The 26,948-nt window shown below is 42.7% G+C and overlaps 1 protein-coding gene across 2 annotated transcripts in view; it reads left to right on the top strand.

Annotated features, from left to right (window-relative positions):
- ST18 (ST18 C2H2C-type zinc finger transcription factor) overlaps positions 1-26,948 on the top strand; it is a 100,959-nt gene that overhangs the window by 54,240 nt on the left and 19,771 nt on the right. For both annotated transcript variants that reach the window (XM_054985979.1, XM_054985980.1), the window contains 2 exons: positions 11,307-11,422; positions 24,253-24,315. In XM_054985979.1, coding sequence (XP_054841954.1) covers positions 11,307-11,422; positions 24,253-24,315 — 179 coding nt within the window. The remainder of the gene's footprint in view (positions 1-11,306; positions 11,423-24,252; positions 24,316-26,948) is intronic.

The raw sequence follows: 26,948 nt of genomic DNA, 5'->3' as shown, positions 1-26,948 counted from the left end.
AATCTGACTGCTTATTAATTCACATTTATCTCTTCTCCCCCCGGTAAAGTCTCCCCCCTCTACTTCAATACTTCAGTAGTTCTCAAACTGCCACAGTTTTCCTCCCACCTCCCATTTCTTCTCCAGGTATTGTTTCAGCTTCTCCCAATCTGTGTTGAACTGCCCTGAGTCCAGATCTCTCAATTTTCTTGTCATCTTGTCCATTTCAGCCATATACAGCAATTTGTAAGTCCAATCTTCAATAGTTGGCACTTCCTGTACTTTCCATTTTTGCGCATACAAAAGTCTAGCTGCTGCTGTCATATAAAATATCAACGTCCCAAGTTCAGTAGCAGGAGTTCTGGGTTCTTATTAATTTGAAATTGTAAAATTTCACTCATTTCTCTTATTATTTCCCCCCAGTACTGCCTGGCTACCTCACACGACCACCACATATGATAGAGGGAGCCCTCATGCTTCTTACATTTCCAGCATTTATTAGAAGTATTCAAATTCCCTAGCGCAATCTTCTTTGGTGTCATGTACCAACGATAGATCATTTTATAAATGTTCTCTTTGATATTAATACATGTCGTTGTCTTCATTGTAGTTTTCCACAAGTATTCCCATGCCTCCATTGTTATTTCTTTATTAAAGTTTATAGCCCATTTCACCATTTGTGTTTTAACTATCTCATCCTCGGTATACCACTTCAACAGTACTTGGTATACCTTGGATATTCTTTTCTTATCTTCTTTAAGAAGGGTCTGCTCTAGTTCCGAATTCTCTATTCGTATACCTCCCTTTACAGAGTCCGAATTATATAAGTCTCTGATCTGTCTATACTGGAACCAATCGTAGTTAGGTGATAGTTCCTCTTGTGTCTTTATTCTAAGTTTGGATGCTTCAGTTTTAGTTATTTCTTTATACGTTAAACATTGTTGTTCATTATCAACAGCTCTCGGGTCTATCACCTCATATGGAACCACCCACAAAGGGGTTCCTTCTTGTAGATAAATTCTGTACTTCTTCCAGATTATGTATAGACTTCTCCGAACAAAGTGATGCAGGAACATCGAGTTGACCTTTACTTTGTCATGCCATAAATATGCGTGCCATCCAAATATTTTTTTATATCCCTCTAGGGCTAATAATTTCTTGTTCTTTAATGTCATCCATTCTTTCAACCAAACTAGGCAGATTGCATCATGATAAAGTCTCAGATTGGGCAGTTGCATTCCGCCTCTTTCCTTTGCATCTTGTAAAACTTTCACTTTCACTCGAGGCTTCTTGCCTGCCCAAACAAAATCTGATATTTTCCTCTGCCATTTTTCAAATTGTTTGGAGTCTCTGATGATTGGTATTGTCTGTAGCAAAAACATTACTCTTGGTAACACATTCATCTTAACTGCTGCAATCCTACCCAACCATGACAAATTCAATCTATTCCATTTAATCAAGTCTCTCTCTATCTGAGTCCATAGTTTTTCATAATTGTTTTTGAATAGATCTATGTTCTTTGCAGTTAATTCGACTCCCAAATATTTCACTTTACTTGTTACTTCACAATCCGTTGTTTCCATTAACAATTGTTGTTTCTGCTTAGTCATATTTTTGCATAATATCTTTGACTTCTTTTTGTTAATGAAGAAACCTGCCAAGTCTCCAAACTCCTTGATCTTATCTATCACTCTTGGCATGTTCTCCAATGGGTCCTCTACAATTAACATTATGTCATCCGCAAATGCTCTGACCTTGTATGAATAGTCCTTTATTTTTATTCCACGAATTTCATCATCTTGACGTATTTGTATCATCAGAATCTCCAATACTAAAATGAACAACAATGGAGATAACGGGCAACCTTGTCTTGTTCCTTTACTTATCGTCAATTTCTTGGTCAATTCATCATTCACCACAATTGCTGCAGTCTGGTCTCTATAAATTTCCTTAATTGCTCTGATGAATCTTTCTCCCAATTGTAGCTTTTCCATAGTGGCAAACATAAAGTCCCAGTTTAAATTGTCAAACGCTTTTTCAGCGTCAACAAAGAAGAAACCAACCTCTTTGTCACAACGCTTGTCATAATATTCAATAGCATTGATCACTGTCCTTAAGTTGTCTCTTATTTGTCTGTCTGGCAAAAAGCCTGCTTGTTCCTCCTCTATGACTTCCGAGAGCCACCCCTTCAATCTCTCCGCCAATATCTTCGCAAAAATTTTGTAGTCATTGTTGAGTAGCGATATAGGTCTATAATTTTTCACATTAGTCAGGTCTTGGCCCTCTTTTGGGATCAATGATATATTCGCTTCACTCCAAGTTTCTGGAATCCTTTGATCCCTTAAAACCCCATTCATCACCTCTTTTAGGAATGGTGCCAGTTCATTAGCCATTGTCTTATAGAATTTAGCCGTAAGTCCATCTGGCCCTGGCGCCTTTCCTAGATTTGCAGATTGTATTGCCTTACTTATTTCCTCGTCAGTTACTTCACTATTCAACTTATTTCTCCAAGCTTCCGAGATTTCTGGAAGTTTGGTTTTCTCCAAATATGACGCTATTGATTCTTTGTTTACTTCTTTTTTATTATACAGCTTAGCGTAAAATTTATAAAAGGCTCTACTAATGGTAGCCTGCTCCAAATACGTTTTGTTATCTTCGCAAATTTTATTTATTATCTTCTTTTCCCTTTTCTTCTTCAATTGCCATGCCAGGTACTTCCCAGGTTTATTAGCACCCTCAAACGCTTTTTGATTCAGTCTTTTGAGATTCCACTCCAATTCTTTATTGCTCATTGCTGTTAGCTGTTCTTGAAGTATTTTAATTTCCTGGTATACCTTCTTTTTCCCTGGTCTCTTTTTTAGCTGTGTTTCTTTGGCTTTTATTTTCTCCTCAATCTCTTGTCTTTTCTCCTCTTTCTTCTTTCTTGCTCTACCATTTAAGTCCATTAGTATGCCCCTTACAACCGCCTTGTAAGCATCCCAAACTTTATTGGTTGGTACTTCTTTATTCACGTTGTATTGTATAAAAAACTTTGTCTCTCTTCTCAGTATTTCCATATTCTCTCTTTCCTGTAACAAGTCCTCATTTATTCTCCATGCTTTCCTTTTTCTCTTTTTTCCAAATTTCCACATAATTGGGTTGTGATCTGAGCCTACCATAGGCATTATTTCTACCTCCTTAGTCCATAATGCTAAGTCTTTTGAGGCCCAGATCATATCAATTCTTGATAATGTAGAATGCCTTGCAGAATAAAAAGTAAACTGTCTGCTTTTAGGATATTCTCTCCTCCATACATCTTCAAGAGTCTCTTGTTGAATCAACTCAAAAAAAAGCTTTGGTAATAGTCCTCTTTTCTTTTGTGCCGTTGTAGTCTTTTTGTCTAGTTCCAAGTCTGTCACTCCATTGAAGTCTCCAGCAAGAATTATCTGGTCGTATGCAAGATCGTCTAAATGCTTCCTTAAATCCTCAAAGAAGCTTTCTTTTGCACCGTTAGGTGCATAAAGTCCGACTACCAACACTCTCTTTAAATTCCAAATACATTCCACTGCTACAAATCTAGCTTCCACATCTCTCATAACAAATTTTGGCTGTAGCTCCTCTTTTATGTACAACACCACTCCTCTTTTTTTCTTGTTGGAGGCCGCTACATATTCTTTGCCCAATTTTCCAGATTTTAAATATTTTACATCCTGCTTTCTGATATGGGTCTCTTGCAAACAAACAATGTCACATTTTTGTTTTAGTAGCCAGTGAAAAGTATTTTTCCTCTTATTCGGTGAGTTTAGTCCATTTACATTCCAAGATAATACTTTACACTCCATACTCATGATCTTGTTGGTAAGTCTTTTTCATTGTCCTTAATAAATCGCTCCATCTCTCGCTCAGATCTGATGCGTTTTTTGGCCCCTCCAAACTCAAAGGACACTCCTTCCGGTAACTCCCATCTGTACCTGATTTTCATGTCCTTCAAAATCTGAATTAGCACTTTATATTTTTTCCGGTCCAGTAACACTGATCTGGGCAGTTCCTTCATTATAATAATCGTCTTGCCATCAATCTCCAATGGATCTTGAAACTGTTTTGTCACAATCCTCTCTTTCATATTTCGTGTTGTAAACTGCACAATCACATCTCTTGGTAGTTTCCTCTGGGTTGCTATTCTCGAATTCACACGGTATGCCACATCTAGGATAGCCACAACTTCCTCCTCCTCCTTCCCCAGGTACTCAGCCAACACCTCAGTCATCTGTTCTTGCGCTGACTTTCCTTCCACTTCTGGCAAGCCACGAAAACGTAGCTGCTTCTCCATATGTTTAGTTTCTGCAACTGACATTCTCCCCTTCACCAATCTCATCTCTGTTTGTTGCGTGTCTGCTAAATTCTCCATCGCGTCTTCTACTGTTTTAACTCTCTGCTGCGTTCCTTGTAATTCACTTCGTATTGTTTCCATACCTTTTTTCACTTCTGACAGCTCCGATTTTACTGTCTGTGTAACCTCTTTAACCTCTTTTATCAGCTCCAATTTCGTGTCCTTAAGTTCTTTAATCATATCTAAAAGTTTTTTGTCCAGGTTTTTATCCAGGTTTTCTATTGCCGATTGCCACTCTTTTTTTGACATCGTGGGGCTTGCTTTAGCTCGCTCCCACGAATCCGCTCTCTTCCTTAACTCCGTGGCGTAAAATTTAACGTTTTTCTATTTTAAATGTCCCGGTCTTCTTATAGAAATTAAGTTTTAAAGAGTCCAAAATGTCGGGCGTCTTTTCTCTATGGTTTCTCTATGATTTTGTAATCCAAGATGGCCTACTTCCTCTTCCGCTGAAGCCGCGACCCTTCCCCTTTCAAAAATGGCGATTCCCTACTTCCTGCCCTCCAGCAAGGGCCGCTTCTCTCCAGCCACTCTATTGTTATTACGCACTTCCTGTCTCCCGTCTTCCCACAGCAGATCTCGCGATGGTGTCTTTTTCTCACAGCTCCAAAGCCACAGGTATTCAAAACAATAGTCCCATTTCTTTAATAACTTCTTTAAACTTAGTCTCTTTTTAAATTCGATTCCTGCCGAGTCTTCCCCTCCTTTTCACTAGTCTGTTGCAGTTTAAAAATCTACTTTTTTTCCTCTCTGTTTTTATCAATCTGTCCCGTCTCAGAAGATAATGATCTTTACCTTCTCTTCACTTTTCTCGGGTTGTAATCGCTGTTTCGATTTTAAGTTCTCCTCTCAGCTTCTTCCCCCAATCGATGCTTGGGTATGTAGGTCTTATGCCAGCCGAATTGGCCCCAAAACTGCCGCAGAGATTATAGCCGACCCGTCGCAAGGTGGGACCTCAAGGATCGGGGGGAGACTCGCTGTGTAGAGCCCCCCCTCGTCCGAGATCTAGCTCACCCTAGGGTCTTGAGCGTTCTTTGCCTGCTCCCCGCCTGAGAGCAGTCGGCCGCGGGCTATTTTCACCCCGCCGGCCGGTTAAAACGGCAGTCCGGTCAGCTCCGCAAGTGGAGCTGCGTTAGACCTCCATGGATCCCAAACAGGAAGTCCCATGATGGCATCTCCTTATGTCAGTCGATTTGTGGCCAGTAGTATCTCACTATGCAGATCAGAATTCTCTTCATGCTATTGTAAAGTTTACTTGGGGAAAGGCCTATGGTAATATGGAAGAAACATCTACTCATCCCTTTGGTGAACTGCTGCATATAAATAGCTTGTTTCAGTAAGACATCTGCAATGAGGAATTACGTCCATACAGCAACCATTCTGTGTACTGTACTCTAACCCTAATGATTTTGATCAAACCTTTTGGGACAAATTTGCCTTCCTGAAATCCCACTTAGATAAGCAACTACCACATTGGCTTAATCTTTTAAGCAGCCTGCTTGAAAATGTTTGGCAGCAAGACCCTGGTGAAGTCAGTAGGAGGCAATCTGAAGCATACCAGCCAGAAGACAAGGAAGATAAACTTAGGGCAGCGTGTGGAGATCAGTGACAAAAAGAAAAGTTTACATCCCTCCCCTCCACCAAGACTGTGCCAGGTAGGGATCCCAGGTCTCCCTATAGGGGCAGGGGATTCCCTGTTCCCACCTTCCACCCCTGCCACCACTCACCTGGCCACTGGGGGGCGGGGGCAGGGGAACAGGCCTCCCAGGCGCAAGTCCGAGAGTACAATTTAGCTTCCCTGGATTGCTTCTGTTTGCCTCTGCCCTTTCAGAATCAGAATCACAGAATCACAGAGTTGGAAGGGGCCATACAGACCTTCTAGTCCTCCCCCCTGCCCAATGCAGGATGAGCCTAAAGCATCCCTGACAAATATTCATCCAGCCTCTTCTTGAAAACTGCCAGTGAAGGGGAACTCACCACCTCCCTAGGCAGCTGATCAAACCTTTTGGGACAAATTGATGCTGATGCACAGTGATTACACACACGCAGAATGAGAGATGGGTGCTGGGGATGGGCCCAGCTTCCTCTCACTGCCCCCAGCCTGTGGCTTTGTAGGCAGCCAGGCTCACAAGTTAGGCTGCACACCAAGAAGGTAGCATGTGCCTCATGTATCTCATTCTTCTCCTTCATATGATGATCAGAGCAGCATCCAGTCACTTGTTGTCATCCTCCTCCTTGCATCTGCCTTTAGGTTTGCCAGGTGTCCAGTTTTTGCCGAGACAGTCTCGTATTTTGGGGAACTGTCTGGGAAAAACAACCCCCAAATACCAGACACCTGGCCTGGCTCCTTCCCCTTTGGTTGCCCACCCCAGCTGTGCAACCTCCTGAGGTCGTGTAGTGCTGCCACCTGCCCAGGAAAGTGGTCTGCCAGCCTAAGCACCGAGGCAGCCTCCTGTGGCTGTATGATGCCACCCTAGAATGGTGCTCAGAAGTGTGTGTGTGTGTGGGGGGGGGGGTCAGCATGATGACATCACATCCTGAAATTATGTCATCACACCAACCCAGAAGTGTGTGCGCACTGCATGTGCAAAAGTTAAGTTCCCACCCCACTTTCCCTGGGGTCTAGTATTAGTCTGGACCTCATCTTGCAACCCTATCTGCCTTCTGAAAAGCCCTCTGTTTGCAACTCATTTTCTGCCCCATTTCCTCAGTTGTGTGGAGAATCTTTGCTACCCCACAAACAGAATTGTCCTCTGGTAAATGAACTCATAGCGGGTGGAAGTGGAGCAGGTGGGGGAAGGGGGGAGTTCTCAATTTTTCTCATGCCTCAGGGAAGAATATGATAGAGGGGAAAGGGCTATAAAACTTCACAATGTGATGCTGGAAAGGAAAAGGATTTACAGGCATTGCTCAGAATAAGCATCAGGACTATGTACATACTAAGGTTCCCATTCCCATGGTGGGGGTGGGGGGTCCTGTACTCCCAGTCTCTGCCCCCCCCTTACCTGGCGGATGGGGTTAGGGGGAAGGTGTGGGGAATGGGCCTGGGCTGGGAGTGCTCCTGCATGCTCCAGAGCCTTCATTTTCACACCAGGAATAAAGTCATTCCTGGCACAACCATGAAGGCTCCGGAAGTTACACCTACAAGTGCCTCTCCATGACACCTCCCATCCCCTGGTTTGGACCCTCAGGGACCTGGCAATTCTAGGACATACAGATCTGTAATGATCATGGAATCAAATCCTTCAAGGTCAAGGACCAAGAGAGTGGCTCTTCCTTTGCGTTCCATCCCATTGGCGCTTTGGATACCAGTGGGGGTAAGTTACTCTGATTGGGAACACATTTCAGCTGCAGGGGGACATGGTCACCTGTCTTAGCGACACCCTGATTGGCTTAACAGGATCGTGCCATGCTGCAGGCAGCATGGAATAAAGAAGGGTCTTCAATTTGCAGCTTGTCCACTATACCCTCTGTTTGGGCTGTATCCTCCAGTGTATGTACCATTCAGAATAATGTGCCCTATCAGCAGCTCAGAGTTTTAGGCAAGGGCAAGTGGCTGAAACCTCTTCCACCTGTGGCTGAGCCCCCAGCAGTGTAACTGGAAGGAGTGGGGGAAACAGGAGCTACCACTGATCCCACTTCCTCTGCTGCTGTGGCTGCCAATGCCAGCCCTGCTGCCTGTTGCCTCCCCTATGTGACTGAGGAGGAGAGGAGGAGCAGAAGTCACTGCCGTTCAATGTCTCTGCAACTGAGGCTGCTGATGCCAGCCCTACCACCAACTCTCCTCTGCAGGAGGGGGGACAGATGGCAGAGAAGCAGGAGCCAGGTGGGAGGCCAGGGAGTGGGGAGTAAGAGCAGAAGTGGAAGACGGGCTGGTGGCTGAGGGCCAAGCTACAAGTGATGAATGACACTTGAATGGCAAGTGTATTTCTCCCTGTTCACTTGCCCTCCACTTAATCCACTTGCTGTTCAAGTGTCATTCGTCACTTATAGCTTGGCCCTGAGTGGCTAACTCAGTGGGCATGTGGAAGGAAAGTATGATATCCCCTCCGCCCCCAAGCCTTGCAGGTCCCTGCTTCTTTATTGTCTAATCATGGATTGCCAAGGATGGAATCTGGGGTATAATTTTGTCCTTGATCCATGCCTAAGACATATTTATTTTATATAGTATTTGCTATGGAAAAAGTTTTAGGAACAAAAACCATACAAAAGAATCTCAAGAAGACTTATTGTTCTATTTCTAATTTCTTGTTAGTTGGTTTATAGACAGAACAGGTTTTCAGTTTTGCAGGTCAGTTCTAGAAAACATTGTCTCCAGTGCAATTACCTGTCCAGATGCCCCCTTTTCAAAATAAGCCTTCTTATAAGTTTAATTAGTTTTTCCTCTTTTTCTATGTTTTTTTCTTTTTTGTTGTTGTTCTGTCCATAAGTTTTGTTATTTTTGTTCGTTAGTTGTTTTTTTGTTTGGGTAGTTTTTGTGTAACTGTTATCTTTATGTTGTTGGGTTTTTTTTTACTAAATAAACCTCTATAAAAACCTGTCCGGATGCCCCCTTTTCAAAAGAAAAGAAAATCCTGAATTTGGAAAAGGATCATGCTCTCTCCAAAAACAAAGTGCTGAGAAATAGCTCGAGTTGTCATTTGAGTTCAACATTATGTTCCCCAAGTATTTCAGGGTTTAAAAAGTTAAAAGGACTAGATGCTGTTATCTGTTATTCATGTCATTATGTTCTGATCACTGCCAAAATCAATAAACTTTACATTAATGGAATTCCCCACACACACACCTGTCGGGTAGGTGCAGTGGAATACACACACTGGTCAGAACTGTGCAAATACCTCTGTGTGCCTGAGGTTTGGTAGTAAGATTAGACTTGTGATTCCAAAACAGCAAACACCCTTCCTTACCCATGTAATACTGCAAATTACTGTATAATCTGAAAGAATTCCAAAAATAGTTTGTGATGTAGCACCAGGGTGCCCTTTTGCTGAAAGAATACAAATCCTGCTAGATCTGAGAAAGTCCTTGGCTTAACCAAAAATATCTGTAGCCAGGATAGAGCAATGGGTGCACTGCCTCATCTTTAAAAAATTGGGAGAAAAGTCATTTATAATATTACAACTTCTGCTTAAGGAATAAGAGGGGTTTTTTGTTTGTTTTTGGAAGAACAGGAAAAATTTGGTTAAAAAAAGCTGGAAGCAGTTTGTGCCTCCCAAGTGGTAGTGCTCCAACTGTATCCACCTGACCAGTTAGCTGTGCTCACACCCATAATTCCTCCTAACTAAGAGATTTTTTTTCCAGTATCATCATCAGCTGATCTTACTTATAGGGCCACAGGACAACATTCTCCTTTAAGCTGCCATAGCAGGATGCTTCAGAGTTGGGGTAGGGGAGTAACTGCTTATGATTCACTAAAAAGGGACTAAGGGCTAACTTAGGTAATTTATTACTTATTTAGGGAATAAGTAAATGAAGGTAAATACTTCTGAAGTAAAAAATAATTTGCCTTATTCAGTTTATGCATTTCTGATGCACTGAGTTCATGCTCCTTGCTGTTTAGGATTGCAGCATAGCCATACATATAGCTGAATCTAACCAAATGCCTGCATAGCAGAGCTCATGGAACAGAACTTACCTGCCTCAACTCTCACCCTCCAGCCGCAGCCACTGGGTGTCTTCAAATGCTGATGTGAGGCTGTGCCCAGCCTTCTGAACTAGCAGAACTACCCTTCCATTAGTGGAAAATGACCACTAGGTGTAACCATATGCATTAAAATTCACAGAGACCTGTGGGTTGGCCGCAAGGTTATGGATGTATTCTTTAGGTATGAGGAAATCACTGATTTGTCTTTCATTTCTTTGAAGTTCCACCTCAAAATGTGGCAAGCTCTTCAAATAAGGAAGGCACTGCGTTCCTGTTAAAATAGCTCTTTGGGCTCCTGCCACTATTTCCATCTCACTCTGATACCATAGAAGCTTCTATTGTGAGGGCTAGTTGTATTAATTCTGATTATGTTTAAAGCCTGCTTACAAACCAATGACACTGCTGTGCCTGACTTTAAGTTGTTGGAACTGGTGGTTAATTTGACACTGAATGCACTCCCTAGAACAGTGTTGTGTTTTATGTAATATGAATCATCTATCAATCTATCACATTGTTTCCTTCCTCCAAAGAGCCGAGGATGGCATAGATGGTTTTCCCCTCCTCCTAATGGCAATTCTGTGAGGTAGCTTAGGCTGAGAGACCGTGGCTGACTAAAGATTACCAACAAGCTTCATAGCTAAGGGTGCATTTGAACCAGGCTCTTCTGAGCCCTGTTCTCAACATTACAAGTGCTTTGGCCACAGTGGTCTGTTTAATGCACAGAATAAAATAAAACAGAAGTCCAACTGTACCTTAAAGATGGTGCCACTGGAATTCATTTTTATTTTGCTACAGTATTTTGCTATCCCATTGGAATTAATATGTACAAGCCATTGATGGTCCATTCAGAAACAGCTGGATATCCGTATTACTCCCAGCACCAATAGCCAAGGAAATATCTTTAATTTGATTACGTTCTTTTAGTATAGGGCATGTAAGCTTACACATAACTCTTCAACATGCAAGATGGAAAGGTAGTGAAATCTTGGCTATATATATAAATGTCTATAAAAACAAATGAACTTGTTTCTAATTGATGATCATAGTCATAGAAAGAAGCCTTGGCAAGAATATATAAGTTTATTACCTACTACTATATATGGAATAATAAGCAAATCTAATAAGCAAAGATATGACAGTATTATTTTTTTCTCCTCTGTACTTTAAGAAGGTTTTGTCTGAAACATCCATTAGATAGGAAATCTTTATGTCAGTGGTACCTGTTTTCTCTGAACTGGCAGAACATTTTCCAGATAAAATCAACACTAAAGAAAAGATAACAATATCGTGGAATAACATCCTCCTCTATTATTTCAGAAAGATCTGGCGAATTGTCCTGAAAGTCTGGAGGAAAAAAAATACTCAGGAGATGTCCCTGTCCCTAGCCCCAAACTGAAGCTCCATTCAAGAGATCTCAAAAAAGAATTAATCACGTGAGTTACAAACTGGGCATGATTTTCATCTTCTTCCTCTGGTTTTGAGAATGCTATGCACAACAATTTTTGCAGGTTTCTGAAAACTCACATTATATACCACAGAGAAGTTGCTGTAAAACGTGAAAGTTTATTAGTCTTTGTTGTAATCCTGGACATACTTGCAGAAATGCTCACTTGCTTGTTGGCCCATTCCATGTTTCAAGGCACATTGGATGGGATTGCTTGATAAGCACGGCATGGAGATGGTTGCCAAAGACTGGATGATCCTTCAGCTATGGTAGAATTAATTGCCTGTTGCGCTGCAGATGAAAGCAGTCTATAGGCACAGAATGTGGAACTGCTTGCAGAATTCAGCTTTGTGAGAAACTTGGCTTTCATTTTGTGAAAAAGCAAGTTTCTAGACTTTATGCTTGCCAAAGATATTCTGGAAATGTGTGAGCACTGACTGCCAAAATTACTAAGAAGATTTGTTTGTTTGTTTGTTTTGTTTGTTTTTTGTTTGTTTGTTTGTCACCTGTCCACCCAAGTATGTTCCTCAAGTGGTGAACATTAGACAGTAAAACATTTAAAACAGTAAGATAAAGCATAAAATGTATAAATAAATACAATAAGAATATATATAAATACAAACAAACACACAACCAGGGAGGAGGACCAGTCAGAAATTACTGGGGCTATGCCGAACTAGACAGAATAGAATTTGCCCACCGAAGAAAGACAATGACAGAAGGAGACAGGCGAATCTCCCTGGGGAAGGAATTCCAACTTCCAAAGTTTTGGCATCATTACAAAGAAGGCCCTTTCCCAGGATGCCACCCATGGCAGGGGCAGAAGCAATCTCTGAGGATGATTAGAGTAGATGGGTAGGTTAATATGGGAGAAAGTGGTCCTTAGGACAAGCCATTCAGGTGGTCCCAAACCATATAGGGCTTTAAAGGTCAGTACCAGCACCTTGAATTGGGTCTAGAAGATAGAAGACTGAAGTGATATGATCCTGTCACAGAATCAAGGGGCCTTGTGTGGGCTTGTCCAGTGAAAGCATCCCCTCTCAGGAGCCCTCTAGCTATGCAAACACACCCCTTTCCTTCATGTCCCCTTCAGCCCTAGAGCAAGGGCCTGACCAGCTGCCACCACTCTGATCTGGAAATTCAACGAGGGAGGGCCCATAGTACCTCCTCTTCCTTAACCCTTCCAAGCAGTGCCCCTCTATTGGGGACGGTGTTGCCAGATGACCGGTTGAGCTAGAGATGTGAGTACCCAGGTAGAATAAAACAAACTATTTGATTTAACAAGATGGGCAATTGTCAAACAAGTGGGTGGGGCAGAGGGACAGAACACTTGTGAGCAACATATTTAATGGGATACTTTTCAAAAACCCAGGTAAAATTAACACATAAAGGAGCTGGCAAGAAAATAATAAAACTTCCTAATGCAGCTACCTGACTAGTCCCTACAATAGATAGCCCTTCTTGGTTCCAACTCACCCTTTTTGGGTGATGGATCCTCTCCTGCTGGTAGCTGCTTCTCTGCTTCACAGCTCCTGAGAGAAGAATGTCTTCCCCCTTCAAGAAGGCTTTATATTATTTTCCCCATGGCCCAGCATCCTTAGTGATGATTGGTCTTCCTTTTCCCTCCATTTCTCTTTAGTCCAGTGTGGGGGGCGGGGTCTCCTTGCGAACTGAGGGAATTAGCACTAAGGATCATGGAAAATGTAGGGTTGCAGGGGAATTGAGAGGCAGACCTGGGATTATGAAAGGCCTCTATGACCCACTACAGTCAACACTCTGGCCACAGAGTCCTGTACCAAGTGCAGCTTAATGACAGTCTTCAAAGGCAGCCGAACATACAGCAGATAGTAGTAAACTAATCTAGTTACTACTAAAGCATGCATAGGCTTGCCAGTCCTCTGCTGGCAGTGGGGGAATCCCCTGCTCCCACCCTCCACCACCACCCCGCTCCCGCTTACCTGGCCAGCGGGGGAGGCACGGGCCTCCCAGAAATGCACTCCAGGGGGGCACAGCATGCTCCTGGGCAGCATGGTGTGCACCTGGGTGGCACGGTGTGCTCCTGTAGGCCCAATCCAGGCCCAAATCAGCCCAGATGGGGCTGCTGCAGAGCAGTGAGCACTCCTGCACTCCACAGTGGCCCAAATTGGCCCAGATTGGGCCCGAATTGGCTCACTGAGGAACATAGGAGTATGCCTGTGCTCCACAATGGCCTGATTTGGGCTGAATCAACTCAAATCCGGCCTGATTCAGGCCCGATTTGGCCCTCACAGAGCACAGGAGCGCTCCTGTGGGCAGCTGTGCCCTGCATGATGGCATCACTTCCTGGAAGTGACATAATCACGCAGACTGGAAGCACACACATGCTTTGCACATGTGTGACAGGAAACCTAACATGTAGGTGCCGGGGGCCTCACTTCCCGCCAGGAGCACAGGGGGACCTGGCAACCCTAGGCATGCACCATAGTGGCAAGATGCTGGATAATATTTCCAGTGACTTGAAGCAAAACTGAAGTGCCCGGCATAATTCCTCACATGTTGCCATGACTATCAAAACTAGAATAAGATGCAAAACACTGACTCATTCGTAATTTATACAAGCTGTAGTATTTACCTTTTCACAGCATGTAATTTTAATTGTCTAACTGCAGGGTTTTGGTTTTGAGTATTTAGAATAAATTGTTGCATTGGTAAATTACTAAAATTCCTCTTTACATGGACTAGAGTTCATGTAATTGTATATCAGTAACTCCAAAAAACATAAACTCTGCCCATTTCCATACATGAGCACGAAAAAGGCATCTGGGGGAAAGGGTTGTTTTCAGCACAAATGTAATCTCATGAGTTGCCCCTACTGGCTGCCTATAGACAACTCTGAAATTTATTTACTGTTCTAGAGCTATGGATACTGTTGCCCCAGCCCTTCTTGAGTTCAAATGAGGCCTAGAGTTGAGATTGGCCGAGGCCAGTGTTCTCCAGCCAGTAGTAATGATGCTGCTGCCATCGGTTTTTCCTCCAGTTCTCTGGTCATAGAGCTAAGATTTTCAAATGTTAAAAGTGGGTGGGCACTATTCATTTGGAATGTTACCCTAATGGGGGGGGGGGTCCTCCTTGTGAGTTAAGGGAATTAGCATTAAAGGAGACACAGCAAGAAGGTGTAGCTGGGAAATCTCCATCTATGTATACCAGGATTATTCTCTTAGAGAGCTTTCAAATAAACAGGTGGATGTTCAATAGGAAAGCCTTCTATATTAAAGAAACATAAAAGACAAGCAAGCAAGCACAAAACACACACAGCATGCACAAATGGCTAACTGAGAAAACAGAGAGGAAAGTTGGAGAGCAATTTAGGGTAGGGTGATACTTACTGGTCTTGGAGAGAAGAAGAGGTCCTCAGAGGTGCAGCAAAATGACCAGCATTTCACAGAGAAAAAGAAGTAGAGGAAGCCCAAACATGTTTGGGGATGTGCAAATGGGTCCCAGAACACACACACACACTGAACACGTGACTGGACAGCCTAGCTATAGTGCAACTGACATCTTTACCCCAAAACCATGGATTAATGGCTGTCTCCAGAGGTGGACAAAGGAGTTGCGAGAGGTTTGAAGTGACTAACTGGGGTGGACTATAGGTAAAAATACTGCTTGATTACCTGGCCAGTATCAGACAAGAAGGCTATCAGATGTGCCTGATTAGGTAAGTGAGCAAGGAAAGGTGTAGGAAGGCATTTGGCAGGGAGGTGTCTCAGGAAACCTCGTTATCTCTGCTTCTCTTCAAGGCTATTCAGTAGCTTCTCTGGTTTCTGAGATTTCATTAAGAAATCCCCAGATATTTTGAGGATGGAATAGGGTTGCCAGGTCCCCTGGCCATGAAAGCAGGGATGGGGAGGGTATTCAGAGACTTACCTCATTCTGGAGTACTTCCAATTTGTTCCAGGAATTACGTTATTCCTGGTGCAATGCTGAAAAGCGGAGTCATGCCAGGGGCCAATTGAGTAAAAATAGGGTGCAGCCACCACTATGCCCATATTTCTGCTCCTGCTGGCTGTCAAGAAAAAGGCTGAATCCACACATACCGGCATAGTGCTAAACTGTCAGAATGCCAGCATCTTCCTAGCGTGATTTCTGACGTCATTGTGCCATGATGCCGCTCTCGTGGTGCAATGATGTCAGAAATTGTGTCAGAAAGACGCTGGCATTCTGATGGTTTAGTGCTATGCAGATACGTGTGGATACCGCCAAAGAAACACTGGAGGGTGTGCATACCCCAGACTCTGGCCCTCGACAGCTGAAGCCTGACAATACTCACACAGAAAAGATCATTAATGTGGTAACTGATTAAATTGTAACATTTAACTGAAGTGCTCCAAGCAGAATGCAGCTCTCTTGATATATTTTTCATCATGTTCCTTGGATGATCTGTGAATTTTTCTTTTAAAGTGTTCCCCAAGAAGCACTTGGTGAAGCTTTTTGGGCACATCCTAATTCAGTTTCATTTTGCCTCATAGGTTTTATAGGACCAGCGTGTTCTTTACAGTTTCCTATTGATATCATGTATTGCTTCATGACATGTTTGATATCTACCCTGAGTCTGATACTTGCCTTGTGGATTTTATAACACTGAATTGAGCTACCTCCATATTACAGTTCCCATGGGCCAAATTTTCTTTCATCCTATATCATCCCATATCTCTGGATCTAAAGGCTGCTGGGCATATTGTGTCCACACATGCAGATCTTGAGCTGTATAGCTTATGACTTAGGTTGTATTTTTTGAAAAATGTTTGTTGATAAAGTTAATTGGGAAATCAATAATTTCTCCATAGACCATTTGAAGACATATATGATATTAATTCTCACGATCCAGATGACCATTTCTCATCTTACTGGAAGTAATTTCTTCTCTCCGGGGCTTTATAATCACTACAAACTTTGTATGGGATTTTAAAAACATCCATAATACTTGGGCATTGCATGCTAATGTGTATCCAAAATGTGCTTGGCCACACAATTTAATTCAGAAACACTTAAGCATTGCTATTTAAAGAGTCTAAAGGTAACACTGAGGGCATAGACCATTTACTAAATATTCACTGGCAGAAGACGTAGTTAGTGAACAATACAAATGGCTCCATCATGAGGAAGTACCTATAATGACATTAACAATTGTAAAGAAAAATTTTACCTCCAAGACTCAATTACAATGAAGTTTCTTCATTATAAATATAGATTACATAGTTTGAAATATTAATAGTCTCTGCAATGATTATACTGTACCAAAGCAGCTGTATGACTCATAATGAAATAAGGTGTCCGCATTATACACTACCATGTAAAAGAATATTATGGATTCTGTACTTATTATTAAATATTGTTTTGGGGCCCAAGTAATGAATTTTTTGGGAAGGGGGATGAACAAGGAGAACAATTTTACTTCAAAGGACATAATGAAATAGTAATGGGGTTAAATATGTAACAGAGGGGAAATTTATTTATTTATTTAAAATTTCTATTCCGCCCTCCTCGTGAGCGGGCTCAGGGTGGATAACAACATATTAAAATACAATAAAAATCCATACACATTTAAAATGGGATGGTGGACAGCCTTCACAGGGAGGGTTAAGATTTTATACACCCCTTTTGTTTCCCCAGGCCGATGGAGGCCCAGCCTCAGCCATATGCCTGGTGGAACAATTCTGTCTTGCAGGCCCAGCGGAAGGATAGTAGGTCCTGCTGGGGCCTGATTTCAGCAGACAGAGCATTCCACCAGGTGGGAGCCAGGACTGAAAAGGCTCTGGCTCTAGTCGAGGCTAGGCAAGCCTCCTTGGGGCCAGGGACCACGAACAGCTGTTTGTCCCCTGATCGGAGTGTCCGCCGGGGAAAATGTAATTTTATCAGTGTCATCCAAAAACACAGGTTTAATAGGGAAGAACAATCTTATTCATCCTGAATGTTTTCAGAAAACAGAGGAGAAAATGAGGCTGCTGAGAGAGACAGTTCTGGGCCAAGCTACAAGTGACAAATGACACTTGAATGGCAAGTGAACAGACTCACATGTATTCCTCCCTGTTCACTTGCGCTCCACTATATGATCAAGTAGAGCGCAAATGAACAGGGAGGAATACACACGAGTCTGTTCACTTGCCATTTAAGTGTCATTCGTCACTTGTAGCTTGGCTCTCAGAACACCAAATTCTAGGGTCCCAAGTTATGATGGAGAAGCCAGGCAAAATACAGTGTTATCTGTACTAAGCAAGCATATTGTATATGTTTTCTGAATGAAGGGGAACCTAAAGAGGTGTGATATGGGAGTGGGGAGGTCTGGGCCCATTGTGTCTCTCAAGAGACTTAGTGAAAGCCCAACTTGTTCATGGAAAAAAATTATAGAAAATTGGAATAGATTGACTCATGTGTCACACTACCACACATTCTCTTGATCCAGGGTCCTCAGGTTAACTAATTTTTGGAAGAGAACTGTGATTCTCGAAAGCTTATGCTACAATAAAATTGGTTAGTCTTAAAGGTGCTACTGGACTCTTTTTGATTTCCTTATAAAAAGACAGCTATGCATATAGAAGCCCTGTTCACAAGTTACAGAGAATGCATGTACAATCTGTATATAGTGTAAATATGATTTTTCCCCTTTATATGGACATTAAGTATTTCCCATGTTATGCTGAATGCACATACTGCTGGACATATGATTTAAACCTCACATTTATCCAGGTACTGGTCCCCAATTTCATCCGTAAAGTGAATGTACATTGTCTATTTCTTACAAATAGGTGAACACATGTACATACATCAAGATAGGTAGCCGTGTTAGTCTGTCCGTAGCAGTAGAAAAGAGCAAGAGTCCAGTAGCACATATAAGACTAACGAAATTTGTGGTAGGATATGGCTTTCAGGAGTCACTGTTCACTTCTGAAGAAGTAGTAAGCTAAAGAAGTGAGCTGTGGTTCACGAAAGCTCCTACCCTACCACAAATTTTGTTAGTCTTATAGGTGCTACTGGACTCTTGCTCTTTTCTACATGTACATACAGGTTGAACATGCATTCACTGTAACATATAAACAGGGCCATTGTATCTTGGGGGGTCGGATAAAGTGGGGTTAGCTTTATTGCAGAGAAAAATACAAATGGAATCAATATTTGCACTAGTTTATATCTGAACATCTACAGGAAACAATCAAAGAACAATGATTAGTATACACTTTTCATTTGCCACCCCAGACAGAAAGAAGAGACAGACACAAGTGTTGGGAACTAATGGGCTATATTTATTTGGCAACAACATATCATTGAACACGGCAAGGGGCTAACTAGCGGTACAGGTCAGGCCCTGGGGTCACCCTGGACCTCTGCCCTGACCTGTCTAGGCGAGCCCCGCTACTCCGAGCGCAAGCCATCCACACGCATGGTTGGGACCCGATCGGCCAGGCAAATGGTTCCCCACTCCAAGCCTATAGCACCTTGCCTCAGAGGAGCTAGGCTTGAAGCATTCTCTGCTCAGGCTGAGCTCAAGGCAACTGCAGGGGAGCAGGGGCGGAGCCACCTTATAAGGCTCTTGGCTCTGCCCCCTCCTTAATCCCCGATTGGCTGAGAAGTTGTCTGTCAGCTCTTGTTCCTGCGGGGAGGTAAAAGGTGGTCCCCAGCCTTAAGCAGCTACACGGCTGGCTGAGTGGGCCGAATTATTAGCATGCTCATGATGAGCAAAAATGTGAACATCTCTTGTTGACCAAATCATTTTTAAACTGGGGGGAAATGGTATATATTGGGAAGCAACATTTCTACAATGGCCCTTTTCGCACTTACGGTTTAAACCGCCATTTATGAGCATTCGCCCCGATCGCAGTGGCTTCGGCATTGCACCTGTTCATTTCACACTGTCCACTGCAATTTCGATTTGGTGTCTGTGCTTCATTTCAAAACCTCGGTGCAATTTTGGGCTTTTGGGGCCTTGCAATTCACGTCACACTTTTTAAAAAAAAATTGAGCATGCATAGTAACGTTGCAATGTTGGAACCCTTCCCCCCTTTTTGCTGATTGGGCTGTCCCCTGCCCACTGGAGAGGCAATTGGTGGCAGAGTTCTGGGGGAAAATATGTACCACTCTCATTTTTTTAAATCAAGCCAGGAAAGGGTTAAAATGCTGCCGATTCATCTCCTCCCAGGAAGCAGAGGCTTGTTTCCAAAGGACTGTGCAAAATGCTTGGGTTTTTTCCCCCTCTTTGGCAAAGTCTGATACATGCCTGGGAGGGAGGGAAAAGCAGCCATTTAATCCTTTCCTGGCTTTTAAAGCCAGGAAGAAAGTGCAGGAACATTACAACTTTGCAACCCATTCTTGTCTTTAGAAAAAAAAAAGAATGTGTGTGCATACCCTAAGGGAGGAAGGAGAAAGCAGCTATTTAACACTTTCCTTGCTTTTAAAGCTAGCAGGGAATTAGCAGCAAGCTTAGGAATCATTCCTGGCTTTTGAAAAAAAATAAAAGAGCATGCATACGGGGAGGAAGGAAACCAATGAAGAAGCAGCCTTATGACCCTCAGCTCGCTTTACTAAAAAAAATGGTGGACAAGGAGTTCAGAGAGCTGAGGAGGGTGGGAGTGGTTAATTCTGCACAAACCAATCAGCTCCCAGGGAAAAGGAGAGGCGGGGAGAGAAGCAAAAAGGGGGCAAAAGTGTTCACATTAGCAAAATGCGGGCCAGCTGCCAGTCGGCAGCGAACTTAAAAAAATATCAGGGTATGTCCGCAGGGGGAAAAATCGGGGATACAGCGGACAAAAAGCGGGACTGCATCCCATGACTGCTTTTAAGTGTGAAAACCTTGCAAACATGGGATGTGGAACAGGTACAAACGCGCTCTAAAAACCAAGTGTGAAATGTACCAATGTTCTAATTAATCTTATCTGTAGAAACTTTTGACTGCATTATAATAAACTGGCCACTTCACAGTTATCCAGTAAATATTGCAACCAGTAATCTCATGATTCATGTAGGACAATAGTATTCCAGAAGGCTTAGGCATACCTGTTCTTCCTTGAACACATGAAGCTGTCATACCATTGGTCTATCAATGTCAGCACTGCTTATTCTGACTGGCAGCTGCTTTTCAGGATTTCAGGTAAAAGCCTTTCATACCATCTACTATATAATTCTTTTTAACTGGAGGTGCCAGGGACTAAACCTTGGACTTTCTGCATGCAAAGCAGGTGTTCTACCACAGAGCCACATTCTCTTTGCCTGCCCAGTCAGAATAATAACAACAACAACAACATTTGATTTATATACTGCCCTTCAGGACAACTTAATGCCCACTCAGAGTGGTTTACAAAGTATGCCATTATTATCTCCACAACAAAACACCCTGTGAGGTGGGTGGGCCTGAGAGAGCCCCAGAGAACTGTGACTAACCCAAGGTCACCCAGCTGGCTTCAAGCAGAGGAGTGGGGAATCAAACCCGGCTCTCCAGATTAGAGTTCCGCACTCTTAACCACTACACCAAACTGGTGAATGAAGAGGCAGACACAAGAGCTGGGAACTAAAAGGGCTTCATTATTAAATAACAACACCATAACTGTCAATACGGCAAAAGCCTAACTAGCTGTACAAGTCAGGCCCTGGAGTCACTCTTGGACCTTCACCCTAACCTGTGAGCCACCCTCTGCACTAGGTGCGAGCCATCCATTGTATGGCTGGGACCCGGCCTGGCCAGGCGATGTGGCTCCTCCCTTAAAGCTCCACCCCTGGCTGCAAAGCTGGGGGATGATTGGCTTTCAAGGAGTTTCTCACCAGGGCATCTCTCCTCACCACAGGGCCGTGAAGCAGCCAGGCGCTCCTGACAGACCCCAATTCCCCACCAATGGGGATATGCCAAGGGTGCTCACTAGCCCTCTGCTTTCCCCCGCTGCTTTTCCCCAACCTCTAACCTACCCAGGGAGTAACCAAACAACCCACCTGAAGTCAATTATGCCCCCCCCCATATCAACAGGGCAAGGTAGGCGAAAAACTCCTTCCCAAAAGGCCAATCATGGGAAGGGAGAAAATTCCTACCTGGCCCCAATAAATGGTGACCAGTTAAACCTGTACTGAAATAGGGTGAAGTGGGTGGGTCAATCACAAAGTGCAACTGGCTTGCTGGAGGGGGTGGTGGTGGAGCGGCCTTATAAGGCCTCTGTCTCCACTCCTCCAGCATTCCTGGATGCCCAGGAAGGCCTCCACTGCCTCCCACTCCTTCAGGGATGCAAATCTCATCCCAAACAGCTATTGCCACAGCCAAGAGTGCCACATCCCCCCCCCAGTCAGAATTAAGAGGCAAACACAAGAGTTGGGAACTAAAAGGACTGCTTTATTAAGTAACAACAACTTAACTGTCAACAAGGCAATGACCTAAGTAGCGGTACAGGTCAGGCCCTGGGGTCACTCTTGGGCCTCTGCCCTGGAGGTGCGAGGGACTGAACCTTGGACTTTCTGCATGTAAAACAGGTGTTCTTCCACAGAGCCACATTCCCTTTTTCTTTAGCAAACTCAACCAAGAGCCTTTGTGGCGATTTAAGACTAGCATGTCATGATGAAAAGCAAATTGCATCTCCAACTTAAAGCATACTTGGAATGTAATAGAGAATATTTACTTAAGAACATAAGAAGAGCCTTGCTGGATCAGGATTCTGGGGGAGGCTGCTCCTGTCTCACACAGCACTAACTACTCATTCTGGAGTGCCAATAACAGGGTATTGAGGCCAAAGCTTTCGCTTAATGCTGGGTCCTGGCACTGGAATTCAAAAGTTTACCATCTTTAGTCACTAATAGCTGTCTGTCATAGCTGCCTCTGATAGATCTATCCTCCACAAATTCCCTTTAAAAGCTGTGGCCTGTGACCATCACTGTATCCTCCAGCATCAAATGGCGCATTTTAATCACTTATTGAATCAAGTTTCAGGTAAGTGGCCATGTTGATCTGCAGTAGAACAACGGAATTTGAGTCCAGTAGACACCAACAAGGTTTTCAGGGTATAAGCTTTCCAGAGTCAAAAGCACCCTTCTTCAGATCTTATACCCTCGAAAAATTTGTTGGTCTCTATGGTGCCACTGGCTCAAATCCCATTGTTCACTGAGTAAAGAAATATATCCTTTTGTCCATCCTGAATCTACAGCCCATCAACTTCATTGGTTGCCCTTGCGTTCTTGTATTTCATGAGGAAAAAAAGTTCCCTTTCTACTTCATGCATATAAACCTCTAGCATGACCCCTTTACTCATCTCTTTTCTAAAGTGAAAAGTCCCAGTCTCTTCAGCCTTCCCTCATTGAAAAGGTGCTCCAATTCATTAATCATATTGGTTCCCCTATTCTATACTTTTCCCCGAGCTGTACAATGTCCTTTTTGATAAACAGTAAACCAGTACTGCACACAGTATTCCAAATTATGCTGCACTATAGATCTATATAGGGGTATTATAATTATGGGTTGTTTTATTTTCAATTCTTTTTCCTAATAAAACTCATCACAGAACTTGCTTTTTTTCACTGCTACAGAACTCTGGGTTAATATTTTCATTGAATTAAGGTCTCTTTCCCTCTCAGTCTCAATAAATGCAGACCTTAGAGAACTGTGATTCTCAAAAGCTTATGCTACAATAAAATTGGTTAGTCTTAAAGGTGCTCTTTTTGATTTTGCTACTACAGACTAACACAGCTAACTCCTCTGGACTTATTAGGATGTAGTTAAAGTTGGGCTTTTTTGTTCCACTATGCATCTCCTAACCTTTACCAACATTAAATTTCATTTGCTATATTGTCGCCCACTCACTCAATTTGTGGAGATTGTCTTGGAACTCTTCACTGTCAGCCTTGGTTTTCAACATCCTAAATAGTTTCATTCCATCCACAAACTTAGACATTATACTGCTAACCACCACCACCGCCCCAGTTTGAAACCATTTATAAACAAATTCAATACTACTGACCTCAGTACTCATCCTTGTGGGACCCTACTGCTTACTTCCCTCCATTGAGAGAACTGACCATTTATTTTTACTTAATTTATGCAGTATCCAACTTTCATAATCCTGTAAGCCTTTCTGATAATCTTGTTCTAGCTTTTAGCCCAGATTCAGGCCATCTAGTTAGGAGATTATGCAAGTCTTTATATCAAATATATTATGAGTTTGTGACAGACAGATATACATCCAGATCCACACCCAGCTACCTTCTGTTCTGTAAACAAAAATGCCTAGCAAAACATATATTTGCATTTTTTTAAAAAAATAATGTTATTCAACTGGGGTGTACTTGAGTCTCAATACTGAATAGGTAAAGTATTCTGTCCCCACATATAGGAAATTCAACAGCTTTGGTATATTTATCTGTGCATTTAGATCTGTTTATAAAACTGCCCTTTCTGAACCTTCCAAACTCATAATGGTATCAAAATACTATCTACATTAGTGAAACATTTATGTATTCTATGAGTCTTGAGGTGCCTTAAATACTTTAAGGTGTTGACCAAAACACTGTTTTAGCTCCTACAGACTAATGTGGCTTCCCCTCTGGGATGGATCCTCCCAGTATTTAAGACTAAACATTCCTATGGTCGTTCATGACATCCAACAAATACATAACATAAAATAAATTTACCAGGGCAAGAACCTTTGTATGCAAAAGCTTCAAAAGCTTCACCTGATGTAATATATGAAATATATACATATATGAAGACATATATTCATGTACAAAGGAAAGAAAATGACTCATATGTGAACTGGCACAGCTAAGAAAGAGAGGTTTATGAGCAGTTTCCCTTCATTTTATGGCCTCATTTTATTTCCTTAGGTGTCCAACACCAGGATGTGATGGCAGTGGTCATGTGACAGGAAATTATGCTTCACATCGCAGGTAAAAAAAGAGCAATTCATAACAAAATTCAGAAACATCTTACTTTTTAAAATAATAGTAGTAATGTTTCTCTGGTAGACACAATTTAGTTAACAAATCATACAAATCTTCGTGCAGTTCAAATGTAACTTCTGAAAAGCAAGAAACTCCACACAAATTCTGGAGTTATATGAAGTCCAAGCAGGGGACCTGTAAGGAGTTGTGGGGATATCTCATTTCCCCCACCCCCTGCTACACACACATTATTTCCTCTTTTCCTTCCCTAAAAGCCTCCATAACCTCTAACCCTTTCCTGCTTCCTTCTCATCCAACAACCAACTTACCTTTATCTGCCTGCCAGTCTTCAGTTTTCCCTCCTTCCTTCCCCCTTGCAGCCTTTACCCAAGAAAACTATCATCCAATTCTACCGTGCCAGCCATCCGGCCAGACCCAATTGTGCAGAACCAGCCCCCAAACAAGACCCCTTCTGCTGTGCCAGCCCACAAGTCAAGCCCAGTAGTGTACTGCCAGTTGACGTCCAGCTTGTTGCACTGTGGGGAACCTTTAAGAACTTTTGAGGGGCATCTTACTTTCCCCAGTATCTTACTTCCCACACTATTTCCTGTTTCTTCCCTTCTGGCAGCCCCCTTATCCTCACCTTTCCCTGTTTCCTTCTCTCCTTCCCATGTACCTACCAACCTACCTTTTATCTACCCCTACATTTTCATCTATATTTATTATTTATTTACTACATTCATACTCTGTATTTCTCTACAATGGGAACTCAAAGCAACTTACATTATTCTCCTGTCCTCCATTTTATCCTCACAACAACCCTGTGAGTAGTCTGAGAATGTGTAACTGGTCCAAGGTCATCCAGTGAGTTTCCACTGAAGAGTGGTGATTCAAATCTGAGTCTCCCAACTCATAACATGAAACTGTAACCACTACACCATACTGGCTTTCAGGCTGGGGTGGGGGGGCTGCTGTCGAAAAGTAGCAAGCAACCAGTCCCGGGGAGTCATGGAAGTTGCATGATATCAAGTTGCCTAGTGATTGCTGCCAGGCCTGGCCCCAATGAATCCTCCCTCAAAAGCCAAAACAGCCTTGGAAAGGCCCCTGCCCATCTCCCTGCCTTTAGTGACAGAAACCAAGCCTTGAAGGCTTGTAATATTGTTGTGGTTGCTTAGTAATGGCCACTGAGGGCATTTATTTCTTCAAGCTACTGGTGCTGCTACTTATTTGGGGGGTGTTTTAACCCTCCCCCTTTTGTTTAATATTTCAGATTTTTCTGCAAACCTGAGGGACCTTTTGGGTTTGTAGAAGGATCCGTCTTGTCTGTTCATGGCTCTAGTTTCTGGATTTAAATATGCACAGATTAAGCCAAGTTGAAAACTGGATATATTGACAAGAAGGGACTCTCAAGAAAATTGCAGAGAGGGTGCATCACTTTGCCTTTTCTTCTTCTCCTTCCCCAATCCCTTCTTTGTCATTCTTTGCCCCCTCTTTCTTTCCCCCCACCCCTTTTCTGTCACTCCCTCTGCCTTTCTCCACCCACCTCTTCTCTGTCACTCTTCCCTTCAAGGCTAGAGGCAATGTGGCTGGAAATGTGATGAAGACATTAAATAATGGAGTGAAAAATATTAAGAATTGTCAATAGTAGTAAGATGCATGACACTTTAGGAATGTGTCTCTTGCCTCTAGAATTCTTTACCAAGCCTGCTGTTGTTTATATCTCCTAGACTTAGTTTCCCCAAGGGCTCAGATGTATAATCACTATTTAAGAAAAATACAGAATAAACAGAATACCCAATTAAAATAGTAATTATAATTACCTCACACCTGTTTAACCCTAGGTGTTGAATACAAGCCCAGACACGAAAGTCACAGCAAATAGAACATCACCATATTTAATGTTTCTAGCTAAATTACCTCAATAGTTCAGTTATCTCTGATTATATTTCTCTCGGTGTTCTTAGATACTGGGGAATGACTACAAAATTTAATAAATAATTCATTCCAATGAAACAGGCTGTCGTCCACAAAAACCTCTGCCACAATAATGTTGGTCTTTTAAGGTACCTTAATGATGCTTAAAAAACAACAACTCTTTTCACTAACAGTCTTACTAGCTCCTGTGAACCTATGTGAGTGTCACTGAATCACACCCATCATGACCATCACATAGCTTGGAACACCTGTTGTGTATATTTCTGATGTGATTAATATGGAAGCCAGGGGCATGCCTTGTCCATGGCTGGTGGCTACATAGGTCTAGGAGGCCAGGACAGGCATAAACCATGCCTGTCTCTTCTCCTATGTTTCCAGCAGCAATGATTCTGCCAAAACTTCAGGGACTCGCCTCAGTTGCTAGGGCAGAGAATCAACCCTGCATGCCAATTAAATGGTCTGATGTACTACTGTTTGGTATGTGTGCTGCTAATTGCCTCATAGTGGTTATAGGCTGAAGTACATGAGATAAACATGGTTAATAAAGCAAGAGATAAAGGCAATGGGAAAAGAGATGTTACAAAACAAACATAATTACACTCAGAAACGTAAACTTCAGCATATTATAATTCTCACTTCAAATCTCAAGATGAGAGCTACAGCCCAGTTTCTTCATAAAATTAATTCTGCATCTAAGCCAGAGA

The sequence above is a fragment of the Eublepharis macularius genome, chromosome 7, assembly GCF_028583425.1.
Source record: "Eublepharis macularius isolate TG4126 chromosome 7, MPM_Emac_v1.0, whole genome shotgun sequence".
NCBI classification, from domain to species: domain Eukaryota; kingdom Metazoa; phylum Chordata; class Lepidosauria; order Squamata; family Eublepharidae; genus Eublepharis; species Eublepharis macularius.
This window is presented reverse-complemented; position numbering and strand designations above follow the sequence as displayed.